Raw genomic sequence first — 21215 nt, forward strand, 5'->3', positions numbered from 1 at the left:
CTGTAAATAAACTGCACTTGGGTTCTTCACTACACTCGCCTTCAGTGGACTGATTCGTTACACATTTAAATTCATGAGTGCCTGGTGAAGAGGGAGAAAAGATGAGTAGCCTTTATAGTTATATATACAATACTCATTTTCTGAAAGAAACACTTGTTCAAATTATATTTTAAATGATCATTAGGCCTATTGCCGCTTGCCCACTTCAGACATTAGGCCTAATGTGCATTTTTTCTTCTTCAAATTATAGCTAAATGGTTTGCAGTGATTCTTTTTAAATCTAGATTAAATCAAGGTTTATCTAATAATTCTGTTGCACCAAACTTTAAACCTTTAAAAATAAGCAGGTTTACATTTTAACCCATCATTTTGATCCTGGATTTAAGTTATATTTAAGATTAACATTAATCCTGTTGCACCATAACTTTAAACTCAGATTTAAATCTCGATTATGGATTAACTTTAAACTTAATGGAGGTTTAAATAAAATAAAATGCACATGCAAATAAAATATGTAGGCTAACTGATCGAACAAAAACAGTGGAGATCTGACAAAAACTGTGTTTATTACAACAACAACAAAAAAAATTAAAGCACATCGAGCGGGATGCCCGGGATGCGGATCCGTCACTCTTGGTGCACCTCGGTGTCGGACAAACAGAAGAAGTGAGGAATATTTAACAGCAGCGGTCACAGTGATGATGAGGCGAGCACCAGTGATCGCGGCCGTGCCTCTCGTTTTTATGCCCGCTCCGTGTGTCTGCTGGGCGGCGATCAAATGGGCAGGGCAGCGCTTTTCACGGGCGGAGATCGCTACTAGACGAATCATGTAATTTTTTTTTTTTCTTTCTCTTATCTCGGCTCTTTTGTCGTAAGTTATGTTATTACTCCATTAATGTATACTAGCCTATATATCCAGCGCTCCCTGAACGCAGTCTCTGGCTTATTGCCAGTCAAGCGCAAGCACGCTGCAGGGACGCGTCTATAATGACTTTGATCTGATCATAAAGTCTTTCCGAGTCACAGGGCTCAAGTCCAAGTCAAGTCTCGAGTCATTGCTGTCAAAGTCTAAGTTGAGTCTCAAGTCTTCTTTAATTATGTCGAGTCGAGTCGCAAGTCATCAAATTTGGGACTCGAGTCTGAGTCAAGTCTCGAGTCATGTGACTCGAGTCCACACCCCTGCAAGAAGAGTCCTTCAGCTGAATGTCACCGGCTGCAGCAGTCACTTTCTAAAAGAGATTTGACTGCTTCATTAATGAACAACTGAAGTACTGCCAGGGTTATTTTAGTAATATTTACAAATACATATTTTTATACATATATTCATTTTATAGTATTTCTTAAAATTTTTAATTCGCTTCTTTTTTTTTTTTACATTTAAATTGTTTACATTTTCATTTTCATTTTAGTTTAAGTTTTAGTAATTTTACATTTATGCATTTAGCACATGCTTTTATCCAGAGCGACTTACAAAAGAGGAACAAAAGCAATTCATGAAAGAGCTGACAGTATTCATAATATACAATACCAAGTTTATCACATTTTGTTATCTGCTTTTCTCATTTTTATAAGGTTTTATATTTATATTTGTTTTTACTTTATTTAAAGGGGTGGTTCACTGGTTTTTTTCTAGGCTTGATTGTGTTTATGGGGTGCAGTCTAACGTGTTAATGATTCGTTTTTTAAAAAACGCGTTATTTTTCACATAATTTACCTTTATTCCACACCGCTCTGTCCCTTCTCTGAGTAAAGCGCTGATCATTTCCTTCTTTTATGAAGCCCCTCCCTCACAATAGGCGATGGGCTCTGATTGGTTAGCTAGCCCAGTGTGTTGTGATTGGCTAAACCGCCTCTAGCGCGCGTCTAAACCTCCCGCCCCTCACCTCAGCAGCATGTTTTTGTATTGTAAACAACGGCATCGTTAATATCGCTAATCAGTTCGACCCCGATTGAGAAGCAGAGGATATTATTGAAGAGGATCGTGCTTTTAATGGTAGGCCTATGTTTTTTGATTGTTGTTGTCTCATACTTTTAGATATGCTGTTATTTGAAAATGTTACTGCTTATGTTAGCTTTTAATATACAGTTTTATCCTGATTAAAGCTATAATACAGTACGGCAACTGCACGCCTGTCCATGTTTAACGCTTCTCATAGCTATGTGAAAATAAATGTATAATTGTAACAGTTCATTTTTGGAGCTGAGCTGAATGAGATAGAGAGAGAGAGAGAGATCCAGATGCAGAGCGTGTGCAGAGCAGGGGAACGCGAGGAACAGTATTAAGAACCGCTGCTTTAGAACATTGATTTTGAAACTTGTGAATCCATTAGAATCATTAGAAGACAGAATCGCGATTCTTATATAAATAGATTTTTACGTGCACCTCTAGTTTTCTCTTCTTCTTCTCTAAAGCAGCGCAGCATGGCCTTGCCCCCTTTGCTGCCTTTTCCCGAGAGCAGGGTTTATCTAGGTTTGTTATGTCACGAACCCGGGAAGTAACTTGTTGTAGTCCCTACCAGCCGTTTTTGTAGGCATTAAACTGCCAGAATTTTAAAAGACGATATCTCCGTTTGCATTGAACTTTCAGCTTCTCCTCTTCTCTAAAGCAGCGCAGCATGGCCTCGCCCCCTTTGCTGCCTTTTCCCGAGGACGAGGTTTATCTGGGTTTGTGATGTCACGAACCCAGGAAGTAACTCGTTGTAGTCCCTACCAGCCATTTTTGTAGGCATTAAACTGCCAGAATTTTAAAAGACGATATCTCCGTTTGCATTGAACTTTCAGCTTCATAACTTTGCAGATATTGCAGAAATTCGGTGGCAAAATATAAAATGTATCAAAGTTTGTTGTGTCCTTTAGTGGTGTAAATTTACAGTATATTTATATATATTTTTACATTTAGCAATGCAACATTCAGTTGCATAGTGTGCACTATACTTTATATTTATTGGCTATTTTTGCTCTGTCAGCAAAAATACTTCCAAACAAAAGCAACCATCACAGGTCTCAGAGCAACACACACTAGTGGTAATCCTAAATAATCAGATTTTTTTAATTAATTGGTTAAGTGATATATAAACTATATAACTTGCAGAAAGAGTATATACATACATACATATATGTGTGTGTGTGTGTGTGTGTGTGTATTCAGGATAATTTGGACATTTTTTTCCCAGCCGTCATAATGGCAAATAAAAAACAAAAATAAAAAAGTGTTCCAATTTACCTGAATTCAGTAAATTATGTTTTAATATATACTGTGTAAAAATTAAACTGAAACTGAAAATTAATAAATAAAAAATTAAATGACAATTTAGAAAAATTGCTTAATAAATTTCAAGAGTTTTTACGTGCTGGGATTGTGTGTAGGACTTTTTGTTTCAAAATGAATGAAAAATGCAATATAGTGTATTGAAAGTTTATTATGAAGTTTTTTTGTATTTGTATTTTATCAAATGAGGAAGATTGGAGCAAATGCCTCTCAAATCTCAAGTTAAGGATAATTCGTCAAATGATCATGCTGATTCATCCCAGTCAGGGCCAAAATCCTTCTGGTGTCTCTTTTCTGCAGAATATTCTTTGTTGCTTGAATTTGTGTATCCTGCATTGCCTTTCTCTATTGCTTATTCTTTCTTTAGTGGAAAAGATGCCCTGCATGTCAAATAAAACACTGCTAACTATATTTCCTTAAGACATGTACTATATATCTGTATTAACTTTTCAGTGCAAGTCATGAACTCAACTTGGACCACTACATTTTAACTTCGCTGCATGTGAACTGACCTGTGCATACATACTGCAGTGTGACCCCATGATACAAGCTTTTCTTCTCTCCCCAGTTACATCACCCGAGATCCTGCATCCACACCCCCTGCCATGAGGAACGGACCAGGAGGTTCGAGCAGGACGCCCGCTCAGCTGAATGTGGGGACCCCGACCTCCGGTCCTAAGGGCCCCAGTCCATTCATGACACGCAGAGGTCAGTCCTAATTGTCCTTATCCTCATATTTTTGTTTACATTTTATTGTGTGATATTAGAGGTTACCGTTTGAAAGTTTGCAGAAATTCAGCAACGATGCATTAAATGATCAAAAGTGACAGTATTGCCGTTTCAAATAAATGCCGGACTTTCTGTTTATCAAAGAATCCTGTGCAAAATATATCACGGAAGGATCATGTGTCACTGAAGACTGGAGTAATGGCTGCTGAAAATTTGGCTTTGCCATTGCAGGAACAAAATTTAATAAATTCAAATAGAAAACAGTTTTTTGAAATTGTAATAATATTTCACAATATTTCACTTTTTACTGTGTTTTCTATATAATAAATTCAGCCTTGGTGAAAATAAGAGACTTTTTTTCAAAAACGTCAATAATCCTTACTAACACCAAACTTTTGAACAGTAGTGTATATATTTGTATATATATTTTATTTAATTTTATGTATATATTAAATTGTTCATCTATTTTTATATTTATAATACTTCGCGTCGTGCCTAACAACGCCCCTTAGCTGTTCTAAATTCACTGTAAACCACGGCTCCTTGGGGCTTATTGCTTTATAATAACACTGCTACATTATAATGTTGTGATGTCTAAATTCACATGTAACATTTAAAAGGTTTTTTTGTGTTTATATTTTGTTTTTAATCAAACTTAGTTAAAAAACAGTTAATTAAAATTCAATTCAATGAAAATTATTTTAGACAAAAAGTTATTTGTTATTAGGACATTTATCAGCTAACTAATTAGAAAAGAATGATTTAAAACGTTATTATCAGTGCATCCCTAAAATGCATGTTGTCTAGTCAGTAAAATCATGTCTGGACTGTTTGGTTTCAGGTACAAAGAAACAAGCGCCGCCACCTCCCAAACAGGCCGCCCCTCCCACACCTCAGAGCGTAAAAGCGGCTCCTAACCAGCCCTTAGCCCTGAGCTCCCCTCAGTCTCTCATTGCATCCCGTCGCAACAACCAGACCCCCATCCAGGCCCCCAGCCACCCTCCTCCTCAACCTCCTTCCCAGAGCACAGATGAAGCCGAACCGTCCCCTCCCAGAACGCCCACCCCTCCCGGGACACCTCCTTACGACGGCTCCCAGTCACGCCCCAGGCCCACCCCTCGAGCGCGACCCAAACCCAGCGGCCCGCCACCACCCCAACCAACTAGCGACGGTGCCAATGGTGTCTGTGTTTCTGGATCCAAGATTATCTCAGGTAAGAATATGCATATCATGGAAAATCATGGTGACATTTTTGCACAAAAAAAAATAATAAAAATAATAACAATAATAAATATTTTGTTCTTTTATAAATAAAAGATATAATTGTTTAGAATTATAATTATTTATTAATGTTAGTTCATTGTTTAAATATAAATCTTTAAATATTAGATTTATAATCTAGATATTTAGATTTGTTTTTTACATTAAAAAATTACTTAATTTATTAATATGAAATAAAACCAAAATCTTTTACATTGTATAGCCAATATAATTACAATAAATAATAATGGAAATAATTACATACTTTTATAAATAAAAATAAAAAAGTTATTTTATTTTATTTAAAAGGTGATTCATTATTTCATCTTATTTGTAAAAATACAACAAATAAACCAAAATGTTGTACACTGTATAATTACAGTAAATAATTGTGCAAATAATTAAAATGATTTTATTTCCAAAACTAATATTTCATTTTATTTGCAGAAAATAAAAGTACAGCATATGACCAAAATGTTGTACATTGTATAGCCAATATAATGATAATGGAAATAATTAAATACTTTTATTTTATTTTTTTAATCATTATTTTATTATATTAATTCTAAAATTATTAATTGTTTCTATTTATTTCTAGAAAATACAAATACAGCATATGACCAGATGTTGCAAGCTATATGGTAGCATTTTCTTCATCTTTTTTCTTCATAAATAAAAATAATAGAAAAATACTATGGAAATTCAGAGAAAATAGCACAGATTACTTTATCCTTTTCCTGAGGGCAAATGCACACAACTAAAAAGAATTGACACGTCTGCAACGAGGCTGATGGGAACCTCAAGTGCTCAATGGATGTCATTTACACACACATTTCTACAGCTCAATCAACTCTAGAAACCTGCAAACACACTCATCTAGAGTCTGTACCTCATTAATAGCTCATTATTGGGAAGGAAGCCCAGCACTCGCCCCTGCCAAACAACTGCCCTGAGGGTTTCTCCAGGGTTTAGGCTCCATTAGGCTCATTTCACATGATGAAAGAAACCTGCAGATGCTGTTGGAGACTAAAAACTTCATTTTCAGATGATGGTGTCCATAGAGAGTTTTTACACAATCCCAGATCCAGAGATAACAAGCTTTATTTTCATAAGTAGGTTTGTCAGGATGGATGTAGCACACAGTGTGCAGTTGGTGTTTGATCGATAAATCTTTAATACAGGCCAAAACGGGTCATTTTGTTAACTGTTTTATGCATTACTTACTGTATAGTTGTATCTAGTTCGTATTTAACATTTATATTTAAATATACAATGTAAAGGTCGCAGAATAATTTGATTGTCACATCCTTCAAGATTTAGTTGCCTCGATCCTTTAAAGGAATGTTCCAGGTTAAATTAATAATAATAAAGTAAAAAATAAATAATAATAATAATAATTTTATTAATAATAAAGTGTAATAAAGGTTCATTAAATAGACGTTAAGCTCTATGGACAGCATCCATGGCATGTAGACAATACCTATGAATTATAAAATGTAAATCATTTTAAATAAATAAAAAATAAGGAAATTAAAACGAATTTATATTTTAATAATCAAAAAATTAATCAAAATAAATATGAGAAGGAATGTTCCAGCTTAAGTTAAATTAAAAGTTCAACTCTATGGGCAGAATCCATGGTATGTAGAAAATGCATCTGAATTATAAAATAGAAATAATTGTGAAAAAATAACAACAATAATTGAATTTTATCAATGAAAAATAATACAATTTAATTAACTTCTAAAATTAATTAGAAGTTAAACTCTATGGATAGCATCCATGACGTAGAAAATACTGATGAATTATAAAATGAAAATCATTTAAAATAAATAATCAAATAATTTACATTTTATTAATAAAAAAAAAATGAAATATGAAATATTGGTAAAAGCAAGCAAAAATCCTGTTTACAGAAATGCAGTTACAATGGAAGTCTCTAAAGGCAATCATAATAAATGTATAACTACATTTTTGTTCGTTTTCGCCAAATTAAGGAATAAGTTAAAATGATTTCTTGTGATACTCGACAGAATGTTGCAAATGTTGTCAATTGAGCTCAACTTGTACTGACCCTGAAACATTCCTTGAATGTCATGTAATCGATAGAAAAATGAATGTTTGAATTTGTATGTTTACACTGGCTTCAATATTTTACATAAAAATCTCCGCCTGAAACGGAACATTGCTGGAGTTGAACAGAAATGTATCCAAAGAAAAAAACATTTTAAGCAGGGAGAAAGAAAACAAGTCTTCATTTGAAAGATGAATTCTATTCTTGGAAAACCGAACATTCCGTGACAGTTAATTATCATAATTTATTATTATTCATTATGCCTTTCAGCACCTTTGTGATGTTTATTTGTCGTTGGCATCCATTATTTCAACTCAGACCTGAACACAGATCTTTAGTTTAGTGTTGAATACCAAAATTGACTTTCAGCCACACGCACACACACACACACTCTCACACACACACACTCACATCTTCATGTCTGGATTTCACGTCGTGTGTAATAATCTTAGTGGTAAGTTTGGGTCAGTGAAACCACATGCTGCAGTAGACGGATCAGTTTCCAGCGGTTGTGGAAAGATCAGCAGCTGCCAGGAGTCCTTCAGTGTTGAGGTCTGAGGTTCAGACGCTCTCCTGCTTTACTGCACACTGCATCTGCATGAGAGAGAGCTGCGATGCTGCCACGTTTAATGACATTACCACCACCATGATTAATGCTCCTAGCATTGTTTAAAGAAATCACCACTTTCAGTGTTTAAGGACTCTTTTTTGGTGGTTCATTGCCATCAGAACTTCATCCGAAAAGCCAACATGAAGTCAAAACCGACCCTGTTTACTTTCCTAACACACGTTCCTGATATTATTGTGCAGTTTGTTAATCATGTTAATCTGAAGAAAAATACACTTAATACATGTTAGAGAAGTCTCTTATGGTCAGCATTTTTTTTTTTTTTTTTGAGTAAATAATACCTCAAAATTGTGAAATATAATAACAATTTAAAATAACTGTTTTCTATGTGAATATATTTTAAAATGTAATTTCTTCCTGTGATGCAAAGCTGAATTGTCATTCCTCCAGTCTTCAGTGTCACATGATCCTTCAGAAATCATTCTGATATGCCGATTTGCTGCTCAAGAAACATTTATTATTATTATCAATGTTGAAAACAGTTGTGCTGATTATTATTTTTATAGAAGCCATGATACACTACCATTCAAAAGTTTGGGATAAAAAAATGAATACTTTTATTCAGCAAGGATGCATTAAATTGAGCAAAAGTGACAGTAAAGACATTTCTAATGATTTTGTAAAAATCCTGGAAAAAAGCATCGGTTTCCACCTAAATATTAAGCAGCAAAATGTAATAATAATAATAAGAGTCGTTATTAATAACTGAGCGCTAATAATAATGCAACACCAAATCAGCTTAGAATGATTTATGAAGGATCATGTGACACTAAATAAATCTTTGCTTTGCCATCACAGGAATAAATAACATTTTAAAATATATTCAAATGGAAAACAGTTATTATAATTTGTAATAATATTTCACAGTTTTTACTATATTTTTAATCAAATAAATTGCAGCGTTGGGTGAGCATAAGCAACTTCTTTCAAAAACATTTAAAAATCTTACCAACTCCAAACTTTTGACCAGTGGTGATTGTAATTAGCATAATCCAATGAATTGTGACATTATCGAAGTAAAATGGGTTGCAGACAGTGTTTCATGTTGACTTTTAAAAGGCTGAGATGTGATTGGATTGGCTTTGTGGAAGCTCACAGCCATCTGAATTGTGATTGGCTGCTGGTTCGTGGTCATCAGTGTTTGATCCTCGGAACATGTTGTGACGTTGTTGCACTGTTACAGATGTGTGATCTTCTGCCTGTGAGGCGTGGTTTGAGTGGCAGGCGATGGTAAGAACTCTGGGCGTATCAGTTGATGTATTCTCAGCTCCATCTGTGTGTCTGACCGCTTTCTTTGCCTGTTTAACCCGACTAACAGCAAGTTAACCTGCATGACAAGCTGCCTAACCAGTGTCTTTGTGGCATGTTTTAGGATAAAATACCAGCACATGCTTTATGCAACTAAACATGCAGCAACTCCCTTCCTATGAACCTCAGCTGCTTCTGCAGGGTGAATGTTAGCTGTGCCACAGATACTGTATTATTTAGCATTATTGATTATTTTACATTTTAACATGCTACAGTTTTTAAAGTTTGGGGTCAGGTTTTTTTTTTTTTGAAAGAATTAATACTTGTATTCAGTAAGGATGCATTAAACTGATCAAAAAGGACAGTAAAGACATTAATAATGTTACAAAATATTTTTTTAGAGTAAATAGTGTTCCTTTAAACTCTATTTCTCAAACAATCCTGGAAAAAAATAATCACAGTTTTGACAAAGATATGAAGCAGCACTACCGTTTTCAACATTGATAAGAATTGTTTTCAGCAGCAAATCAGCATATTAGAATGATTTCTGAAGGATCATGTGACACTGAAGACTGGAGTAATGATGCTGAAAATTCAGCTTTAATATCACAGGGATATATTTTATTTTAAAAGTATATTAAAATAGCAATCCGTTATGTAAAATTGTTATAATATTTCACAATATCACTGCTTTTGCTGTATTTTTGATCAAATAAATGCAGCCTTGTTGAGCATAAGAGACTTTTCAAAAACATTAAGAAAACTTACTGAACCCAAATATATATATATATTCGTTTATTTGAATGTCTGTCTGTCACAACTAAACTACATTATTTTCATAATGCTGTAATTTAAATAAAATTATATTAATATTGGTTATCATCCAAGTGCATCTTGTTAAATGATACATTCTTGGTGTCTCAACTATTGCTTGTTTTCCTTGAAGGTCAGGTTTTTTGGAAGTTTAATTTTGGTGTAAATATGATAAATTGCTTTCGTTGAAATATCCTAACTATGCTTTATGATTGCACAGATGGAGATGGAGATGGAGAGGAGAGATCTTTGACGGGACTAGGGCTGGATCTTGTCCCGGAGCTTGAGGAAGATGAAACCACAGAAACACTCCCAGAAGATGAACACCAATCAGAAAACACCGCCCTGTGAGGTGGGCGGAGTCCAGTCTTCACACAGCCAATGGAAAGCTATGTTCGTAATGGAATACTAGCATACTTACTGCATAGTTTACTATTGTTTTTAAGGATGTGAAAATATTCAATATGAAAAAAACATTTTAAACATGACCTTATGAGTAAATATAGGTATTAAGCATTCAGATTTAAGTTAAAAAAAATGTTTTAACTTTTGTGAGAATGATCAAATAAGGAGTCATCGCAGTTGCTTCTGGTTCAAACGTCGCACTGGAAATGGAAGGTCAAGTCGATGCATTGCATTGTGGGATATGGTACCCAGCACAGTGTGCGATTATAGTAGGTCATCTGGGTATTCGAAGCATACAGAAAATGTGTATGCCATCATGCAAAGTATACATACAGCACAAGTAGTGAACGTAGTATGGTAGTATGCTATTCCGAACATAGCCATTCACTTTAACCATTGACCCCTACAGAAAACAATACATTTACACAATCTCTCTGTCCTCACAATGCTGGCACATTGTAACCATATACCAGGGGGGAAAAAAACAGTACGCACATGTAAACATGCTATACAATCTTGATTTCATTCACAAATGGCATAAAGCTGGTTTGGGTTCTAATCAAATATGAATGTCTTTTGAGTTTTGTGATGTTTTGCATAACAAGTGTTATATATGTGCCTTGAAAACCCGTAAATCAAATCACTGAGTTTGTGTGACTGACGTCTTTTTGTTGGTTATCATGGTGAATGTCCTTTATTCAAATGTATTTTAATCATTCCTTTTGTCTTTTAATACTTCTTTTAAGATTGGACAAAAATTGGATTTAAAAAAAGACGATTCAAAAATAATGGTTATGCAGATACAATTGATTTACTACATGCAAAAATATGATTTGAACTTTGAAGTATTTTTCCTGGGGTGCAATACCGACTGCAATGTAGTGTTATGACATTACAGTCGTTTTTGTGTTAGTTTAGTAGTTTTTAACAATTGTAATTATGTTTTACAGGGTTTACTTTAGTGGAGTATGTACTACCGAGTACCATTATCAATTTACTCATCTACTGTTGTCCATTAAAATAAACCCTGCACATACTATTATGAAATACTTCATTCTCAAAATGACCAAAGATGCTTTTTGTTTTTTAAAGTGTATGATCCTGTGTCAGAGCTTTAGGGGGTTGTTTCATGTTGTATGTGATGCACAACATTAATGTGAGAAAGGGCTAATGGATCAGTCAAGCTCAGGAACATTCATTCCTTTCATGAATGAGTATGTGTCTTTATTTCTGTGGATATGTTATCTTGAATAGGCTTTCTTAATTGTACATATTGATTTTTTTTTTTTTCTGTTTCACCCCCTTTTGTACGCGTGTGTGCACATTTCCTCCATCTGAATTCTCGTTCTTCACGTTCTCCAGTGCCTCGGATGAACAAATGTTGTACAAATTCATTTTTTCAACACAGTAGCTGTTTTCCGATTATATATCTAATAAAATGCTTAATTGCAGGAACCAAATATATCTCGGGTGTTTTTTAAATACTGTTTAATTTACAGAAACAAGGACAAATTGGTGAAGTGTTAAACTGATTTATGATGATATATAAATAAGCATACTGGGGTTATTATTAAGTACATACTCCATGAAGATTTTCTTTCACACCAGTCACAATACATTATAAAGGGGAAGTGACTATGCCCAGTAAGCGAAGAGAAACACGGCCACTGACATACAGATGATGAGGTTGGCGTTTACCAGGTGTCTCATACAGGGATCTTCCTCGAGGGAACACGTCCCAGTCTCTGAAGGAGGAGGAGACTTGGGCGTCTCTCCTTTTTGCTTCTCTATTCCACAGATCCAGAACAGAGCAGATTTGAGTTTAGATGAACCCGCCTTGCTGGATGCAGAACTACAGGTGTCTGGTGACAAATAATGCATTTAGAATTACACGTAAACAGATTGAAACATTTCAATCAAGTTTTACCTGCATGAATATACTTCGGGGATTAAGTGCATTTTATTTTTTTATTATTATTTGCAGATTTTTGACCATTTTTATGTAATGCACTGATGTTCAGATATTAAATGTGATGTAGACTGCTAAGTCATTTTTGGTGTCATTGTATGCTTAAATCTATTTCATTTTCTCCCAATATTTTAGATATTATTCTCATATCTTTCCCCTCATTTCAACAAATTTAAAATGTCAAATGACTTTGTCTCCCTCTGCTGGATAACTGCACTATTAAAGTCAAAGAAATAGGCATAAAATTGAGAATAGATCCGAATAAACTGGACAATTGACATTACCATTTACTGTATCTGTGCCTACATATGGATTGGACAAAGTACCTTCTTTTGTAGGATATGCATCATTTGCCATGTCTTTTGGGTACACTGTGGCATCCTCAAACGTCTGGAGATCTGAAACCACAACCTCTTCGCTTTCTTTCACAGGATCAAAGCGTGTGTACCACGTCAATCGACTGATCTGGAAAATAACAAACCCTGTATATGAGCGTATTTCTCAAAATAAAGGGATAGTTCACCCAAAAATGTTAACCTTCTCACCTTCAAGCTGTGCCAAACATGTATTAGTTTCTCTTTGTCTGTTGAGAACATAAGACACTATTTTGAAGAATGTTAGTAACCAAACAGTTTACCTTAGCCATTGATTTCTATAGCGATTAAATGAATACAGTATTTTCATTTTTGGGTGAACTATCCCTTTAAGGTTTATAAGAGGCATTTCTGATTTCAACGGGTTTTTTTGTGAAATTGCGAACTGGGTTAGGGTTGGTCGTGTGTGTGTGTGTGTGTGTGTGTGTGTGTGTGCTTTCTAACCTGCTCCGGTTTGGGCTTCTCTGTAGCCAGACTAACACACACGACCACGATGAGTGTGAGGAGGGTGAGAATGATGGAGAAGTATAGGTAGTGAACATATCTGATGATGTCTGGCCTGGTGTCGCTCTCATAGCACTGTGGTGTTGGATAGACGAAATCCAGAATCATCCTTGTACAGCCCACCACCATGCCCACTATCAGACCCCAGAATGCACCCTACACCAACACAACATGAAAAATGAATGAAACAAGAGGCCATGTGTGTCCCAAATTGCGTACTTATGCACTGACCTCTGAACATCTGACCTCTATCTATTTTGTAGAATAAATGAGTAGTGTGTTCAAACTGAAAATTCCAAAAGAGTGCACTTCAAATACTCTGATGATGGGCTTGCTTAATGTGAAAAAACCCAAACGAAACAAAACTGTGAAATGTTGAACACTTAATGCACTCAAAAAAGCAAAGAAGGGGCTATCAGACTCAGATGCTAGATGATAAATAACCTTCTGAAATTCATACACTAGACAGAGTGCATGATGGAAAAAATGCTTTGGGTAAAAAATTATGAGATCAAAAAAAGTTGAAATTATGAGATGCTATGTCATAATTATGATGAGATAAGTCAAACCATGACAATCAATTATGAGATAAAAGTCACAATTACGAGATAAAAAGTTGAAATTATAACATACTGCCATTGAGAAGTCTGAGATTCTAAGTCATAATTATGAGATACATTTATGAAATTAAAAAGTTGAAATTATGGCATACTGTCATAATTATGAGATAAAAGTTGAAAGTCATCATTATGAGATAGTCATTCAAACAAAATTATGAAAGTCATAATTCTGAGATAAAAAGTTGAAACTATGACATACTAAGTCATCATTATGAGACAACGTTATTATAACAAAAAGACAAAATTATGACTCATCATTATAAGATAGAAAGTCATGACAAAAAGAAAAAATTATGAGTCATAATTATAAGATAAAAAGTTTAAACTATGATATAGTAAGTCATGATTATGCGTCACAATTTACAGTCAAAATTGTGAGATAAAAAAAAAAATCACATTTTCATGTCATAATGACTGTCAAAAGTTTGGCTTTTTATGTCATTATGATTTGCCAAAGCATGTTTTTTTTATTCTGTGGCAGAAATGGGCTTACGTAGTACATATATAAGTGCATAGTGTATAGTGGGTCATTTGCGACACAACTACTGTATGAGTGAGTCATTGATTCATTCCCTCAGCTGACTGTTCAAATGCTGATTCATTCAGGAAATCACTGCTGTCTGTTGATCAGAGAAGTGCAACAATACTGGTGTGGTTTTTGAACTATTTTCATTGGTGGAGCAAAAATAGACAAAGCAACGGGCAAAATATATTTCAAATAGAAATATCACACTATATATGGTGTTGTTGGTCTTGATATTCACTGTGATTACTACAGCAAAACCCCACCTGCGCTAACCAGTGCTTTTGCCATACTACTTAAACATTATTCACAATTTTACCCATAATATAGGTGTAATTTTATACAAATTATTAATGAATGCTTTTCAAAATAAGATCAAATTTAAAAACGGGAAAAAAGAAACTCTTGCTTGATCTTGTAAGTACATAAGTTTTGTACCTTCTCATTGGTCCGTTTCCAGAAGCATCCCGTGAAGAAGACGACCGTTATGGGGGGCTGCAGGTACATACTGATAGACTGGATGTAGATGAAGAGCTGCCCACCCTGACTGGCCTGAACCAGAGGAATCCACAGCACTGACACCACCACTAACACCAACACAAACACTCTTTGACATGGAAACACACATACACAGCAGCTGAAACAGTCCAGCTTTACAAGAGCGCAAAATGTAGCATTTGCAGTTGTAGAATGACAATACTAGATTCATTTACCATAAACAAACCAAAGAAAGAAAGATTTTATTTGTTAACAGCTTCTAACCACCCAACATCATGAGATGTTGATATTTGGTTGAATATAAGTTCTGACATCGGGTGACCAGAATTCTATGTCAGGACAATGTCTAAGGCCAATGTCAATATGACATAGAACACTGACAAATACTGATGATGTTGATATTTTGTTGGTTTTAATTTGTGCTATTAAGTAATCAAAATTCAATGTCTTTCAAGCCATCAATATTGACGCTAAACACTGACAGTTAATTGTGAACCATGAAAAAAACTATGTAATCAAAAACCAATGTCTGCTAAACATCAAAATGTTAATGTCCACATATCATTAGATGTTGATATTTGATTGGTTTTCAGTCATGGTATTAAATAACCAAAATTAAGTGTCTGTCCAATGTTAGAGGTTGATGCAAGCCAACGTTGGGTTTTTGCATTAACCCGTTTTTCATTTCCAACCAAATTAACGTCAGCCTGATGTTGGAGCCTTTCTGTGTACTTTTAAATGCAAACAGCCATTCTATGTCAGGACAATGTTTAATGCCCATATCAATTTGATGTAGAACACTGACAAATACTGCTGATGTTGATATTTTGTTGGTTTTAATTTGTGCTATTAAGTAATCAAAATTCCACGTCTTTCAAGCCATCATATTGACGTTAAACACTGACAGTTAATCGTGAACCATGAAAAAAAACTATGTAATCAAAAACCAATGTCTGCTAAACATCAAAATGTTAATGTCCACATAACATCATTAGATGTTGATATTTGATTGGTTTTCAGTCATGGTATTAAATAACCAAAATTCAGTGTCTGTCCAATGTTGGAGGTTTATGCAAGCCAACGCTGGGTTTTGGCGTCAACCCAATTTTCCTTTCCAACCAAAATTCAACATTTTCCAATGTTGGAAGTTGATGTCAAGCCAATGTTGGGTGTTGGCATCAAAATTATTTTAATTTCCAACCAAATTAACACTGACGAATACTGCTGATGTTGATATTTTGTTGGTTTTAAGTTGTGGTATAAAGTTACTAAAATTCAATGTCTGTCAAACATCATATTGATGTTAAACACTGACAGTTAATCATGAGGTAGCCTATGGTAATCAAAAACAAATGTCTGCTAAATATGACAATGTTAATATCCACATAACAGTAAATGATAACATCATTAGATGTTGATATTTGATTGGTTTTCAGTCATGGTATTAAATAACCAAAATTCAGTGTCTGTCCAATGTTAGAGGTTGATGCAAGCCAACGTTGGGTTTTTGCATTAACCCGTTTTTCATTTCCAACCAAATTAACGTCAGCCTGATGTTGGAGCCTTTCTGTGTACTTTTAAATGCAAACAGCCATTCTATGTCAGGACAATGTTTAATGCCAGTTTGATGTAGAACACTGACAAATACTGCTGATGTTATTTTGTTGGTTTTAAAACACGCTATTAAGTAACCAAAATTCAACGTCTTTCCAATGTTGGAAGTTGATGTCAAGCCAATGTTGGGTGTTGGCATCAAAACGATTTTCATTTCCAACCAAATTAATACCGACGAATAATGCTGATGCTGATATTTGGTTGGTTTTAAGTCCTGCTACTAAATAACCAAAATTCAATGTCTTTCAAACATCATATTGACATTAAACAGTTAATCATGAGGTAGCCTATGGTAATCAAAAACCAACATGTTAAAACATCATAATGTTAATGTCCACACAACGTTAGATTACAACATCATTAGACGTTGATATTTCATTGGTTTCAAGTCATGGTTTTAATTAACCAAAATGATGGAGGGTGACGTCAAACCAACGTTGGGTTTTGGTGTCAACCTGATTTTCATTTCCAACCAAACTGTCCAATGCTGGAGTCTTTCTGGGTACATTTAAATGCAAATAGCCATATTCAGGAAAGAGAAATTGATCAATTGTCCTTTAAAATCTAGTGTGTATATCAGCTTGTTGATGTCAAACCTTCCCACAATCATGAGCTCCCACTCGGAGGCAGTGCGGCGGATGTTTCTCCAAAGGTCCATGGTGAAAATAGTGCTGGAACTGTTGAATATGGAGGTCAGAGAGGACATCAGAGCAGCCAACATCACAGCCATCATTAAACCCCTCAGACCTTGACAAACACAGAGGAAGAAAATGATTCATCGTAATCGCAGCCACCCGTTCTAGAAACTGAAAAATATGGAAAAACAACCAACATACAAGTAAATAGTCAAGGAATCTCACTTATACCTGCAGGAAGGAGCTCCATGACCAGTTTGGCGTAAGCAATGTCTGAGCAGCCCACCGGATTCCCACAAACTTGTTTACACACATCCGGGTCTCCACAGCCCACCTCATCTACAATTCACACACACATTCACATACATTTTAAGATAACAAATTGTGCTTTTAGATGTTCAAAGGCCTTAAACTTTAGTGTTTGTTTCAGTGACGCACCTGGGTAAAGTATCCTGCTGATCATGCCTGGAATCACCATCATGAAGAAGGGCAGAACTTTGAGGTAAGCGGCAAGCAAAGATCCTCCTTTAGCATGCACAATGTTCTTGGAAGCAAGTGAACGTTGCACTATCACCTTCACACAGGAACGATAACAAAATATATTATGTTTGGAAGGTATGTGGTTGCTAAGATCTTATGAATGATTACTAGGCGATCGCTAAGGAATTGTTCCAAATGGTTGATAAATACAGTATATAGAAAGTTCTAGAACTAGATAGACGTTGAACATCAGTTTAGATAGATCTACTTCTGTATATCTGGGTTGATAGTTCTAGAAGAAGCCATCATACCCATCATGAGTAATGTGTTTAAAATAAGTAAGTCCAGTCAGCACTGCTGGTTCTTTACCTGGTCAGAACACCAGTACCACATTGAGGGTATGGACATGCCCAGGATCACCCCCGGCCAGGGCAGGTCAGAGGTCACAGGGTGACGGAATATGTGAAAGGCATCCTCACGTGGGATTCCGCAGGTGGTGTTGGGCACTCGGATGGAGGGAATGGCCTGAGGATACTTGTCCAGGACAGCCTGAAATCCCCCAACCTCTGCAAAACCTTCACAGCGACATTGAGAAGAGTATATTATTATTGTATTAAAGGCTTCAGGACTTCAATCAACATCATTGTCATGGTCACTCACTGAAGCCCATCAGGATCAGGGCTCCGATCACCATGACGAGAGTCTGAACCGCATCGGTGTAGATCACTGCTGCCAGACCACCTGTGACCACATCAGTCAAGAAATGCTTTAGCAGATTATAAGACTTCCTCATTTATGATTCTCTGGGAATAGTGATGTCCACATTGCAACTATTACATTTTTCCATCTGATGAATGATCACAAAAAAAAAAATTATGAGAATAGGGAAGTCCACACTGGAGCTATAAAATTTTTCCATCTGATGAACGATCACAAAAAAAAAAAAATAGTGAAATCCACACTGCAACTATAACATTTTTATAACACACACACACACACACACACACACACAAAAAGCTGCCTGACTTTAGTTGCTTGCACATTTAATGCTTGCAGCAGACAACATAACCGTGCAGACTTATAAAAACCAGAGCGTTATCATCTGTGTTGTGGATGCTAATATAGTTATCATTCTTGGTGTGAACGGACCTCAACTATAACTATAAAGTTTCAATAATCGTTCAAATTCTGTGAGAATGGGGACGTCCACACCACAGCTATAACAATAATGACACAGAGGAACGATATTGTTGGAATAACTTTCAAAAGGATTCCCGCTGGTGAACCATAAAAACACTAATAGACCATCAGAATACATGTGACTTCAAAGCAGTAGTTTTATTTATTTATTTAGGCTATTTGATGTGTAGATTAATTGTTGTTATTATAATAGTAAGTACATGTAATGTGCAACAAGGACACCTTAAAATAAAGTGTTACCAAACATTTTATGAGAATAGTGAAATCCACACTGCAACTACAACATTTTTATAACACACACACACACACACACACACACAAAAAGCTGCCTGACATTTAATGCTTGCAGCAGACAACATAACCGTGCAGACTTATAAAAACCAGAGCGTTATCATCTGTGATGTGGATGCTAATATAGTTATCATTCTTGGTGTGAACGGACCTCAACTATAACTATAAAGTTTCAATAATCGTTCAAATTCTGTGAGAATGGGGACGTCCACACCACAACTATAACAATAATGACACAGAGGAACGATATTGTTGGAATAACTTTCAAAAGGATTCCCGCTGGTGAACCATAAAAACACTAATAGACCATCAGAATACATGTGACTTCAAAGCAGTAGTTTTATTTATTTATTTAGGCTATTTGATGTGTAGAGGTTTTTTTTTTAATTACTAAAATTAAGTAAGCAGTAGTTTTATATATTTTTACCATAGACATATAAAATATTTTTTAAGATTTTGGTGCTCCCTATTTACTGTTGCAAATTATTACTGTCGTAAAGCAATTAGTTGTTTTTTTGCGGAATTTTGTACCCACTCACACAAGACATTTGAAGAGACCGAGGGAAAGAAACAGATAATAAAGAGAACATTATTGTGCTTTAGTGTGGGCGCTAATACAGTTATCATTATAGTTATTGTTCTTGGTGTAAACAGCCCTAAAAAGCGCTAAAATATCCGACCTGCGATGGTATACAGAGCGGTAATGGCAAGAAGCAAAACCACAGCGAGGTAGATGTTCCACTGCAGAGCCTGCTGGATGAACACAGCTCCTGCATACATGTCCACCTGCACACAGAGCAACACAGAGAGCTGCTCACAGCTGATCAGCAAATCCGCTCTGGCAATTACACTTTTAAATTTAGCATTCTTACTGATATTTTTGTGAAGATGTAGATAAATAGATATAAAACACAAAGAAATAACTGTATTCTTTTTCCACCAAATCTTTTCTGTAGATACTCGGGCATTGTTGTGACCTGCAAAATAATGTAAAATCATTTTAATTCACAGGAATTGCAAAAACAACCAGATGAACACAGTTGCATATATGGATATATATATATATATATATATACATATGCAACTTTTGAACATTGATTGTAAAAGTATTTCCTGTCACTTTTAACCAGTTTAATTCGTCCTTGCTGAATAAAGGTATTCATTTCCTTGAAAAAAGTTTACAGACTCAATATATATATATATATATATACATATATACTGTATATTTATACACACACACACACACACACACACTCTACCTTTCAAAAGTTTTGAGTCTGTAAACTTTTTTCAAGGAAATTTATTCAGCAAGGACGCATTAAACTGGTTAAAAGTAACAGGAAATACTTTTACAATCAATGTGGTAACACTTTATAATAACCTTCATTAATAAATCATTAACAAACATTATATAATGCTCAAAGGATCATAGGTTAATATAAATTCACATAGCTAGAAATGTTTACTAATAAACGTATTAAACGTAACCTAATGATTAACAGATCATTATTTCGTGTAAATTAAAATGCTTACAAATGTCATTAAAATTATATGATTCATTAAATTAAATATATGAATTAAATATGTCATTAAATATATGAACTGAAGTTAAATGACATTTTTTTAGCATTCAAAAGTACAATAACAAATAATCTTTTAATCATTGTAGAATTTCTGTTAAAATCATTTGTAGATTTTTAAGAAGTGCATGATTGTATGAATTGAAAGTTTAATGACATATGTAAGCATTAACTAATGATTTGTTAAGCATTATATAATATTTGTTAATGATTTATTAATGAAAGTTATTATAAAGTGTTACCGACTGTAGTAACGATGCTGAAAATTCAGCTTTACCATCACACAAATAACACGTTAAAATAATGTAATTATATTTCACAGTATTACTGTTTATACTGTATTTTTATCAAATAAATGCAGCCTTTGTGAGCATATAAGAAGGAAAAATTTTACCAACTCCAAACTTTTGAACAGTAGTACATACATATTTTATATACTAGAATTTGGTTGATCTCACATGTGCATATCACACAGAACAGAACAAAATGTTATAATTTCAAG

General features: G+C 34.8%; 2 protein-coding genes across 5 annotated transcripts in view; one reads left to right on the forward strand and one right to left on the reverse strand.

The window, feature by feature from the left end:
• Positions 1 to 11877, forward strand: part of arhgap17b (Rho GTPase activating protein 17b) — a 36421-nt gene extending 24544 nt beyond the window's left edge. The window contains exons 17-20 of one of the 4 annotated variants that reach the window (XM_016538838.1): positions 3837 to 3976; positions 4839 to 5210; positions 9143 to 9189; positions 10247 to 10329. In XM_016538838.1, the coding sequence (XP_016394324.1) occupies positions 3837 to 3976; positions 4839 to 5210; positions 9143 to 9150 (520 nt within the window). In that variant the 3' untranslated portion in view covers positions 9151 to 9189; positions 10247 to 10329. Of the gene's footprint in view, positions 1 to 3836; positions 3977 to 4838; positions 5211 to 9142; positions 9190 to 10240 lie in introns of all 4 variants that reach the window. The other 3 variants (XM_016538847.1, XM_016538822.1, XM_016538829.1) reach the window with 3 other exon arrangements.
• A 98-nt stretch (positions 11878 to 11975) lies between these two features.
• Positions 11976 to 21215, reverse strand: part of slc5a11 (solute carrier family 5 member 11) — a 10425-nt gene continuing 1185 nt past the window's right edge. The window contains exons 3-13 of the mRNA XM_016539068.1: positions 20006 to 20110; positions 19814 to 19919; positions 18303 to 18383; positions 18012 to 18217; positions 17601 to 17736; positions 17394 to 17501; positions 17124 to 17274; positions 14854 to 15022; positions 13213 to 13428; positions 12721 to 12859; positions 11976 to 12287 (exon numbers count right to left, since the gene is read on the reverse strand). Coding sequence (XP_016394554.1) covers positions 12061 to 12287; positions 12721 to 12859; positions 13213 to 13428; positions 14854 to 15022; positions 17124 to 17274; positions 17394 to 17501; positions 17601 to 17736; positions 18012 to 18217; positions 18303 to 18383; positions 19814 to 19919; positions 20006 to 20110 — 1644 coding nt within the window. The 3' untranslated portion in view covers positions 11976 to 12060. The remainder of the gene's footprint in view (positions 12288 to 12720; positions 12860 to 13212; positions 13429 to 14853; positions 15023 to 17123; positions 17275 to 17393; positions 17502 to 17600; positions 17737 to 18011; positions 18218 to 18302; positions 18384 to 19813; positions 19920 to 20005; positions 20111 to 21215) is intronic.

Source organism: Sinocyclocheilus rhinocerous, unplaced genomic scaffold (assembly GCF_001515625.1).
Source record: "Sinocyclocheilus rhinocerous isolate Xijiao unplaced genomic scaffold, SAMN03320098_v1.1 scaffold463, whole genome shotgun sequence".
Classification (NCBI taxonomy): domain Eukaryota; kingdom Metazoa; phylum Chordata; class Actinopteri; order Cypriniformes; family Cyprinidae; genus Sinocyclocheilus; species Sinocyclocheilus rhinocerous.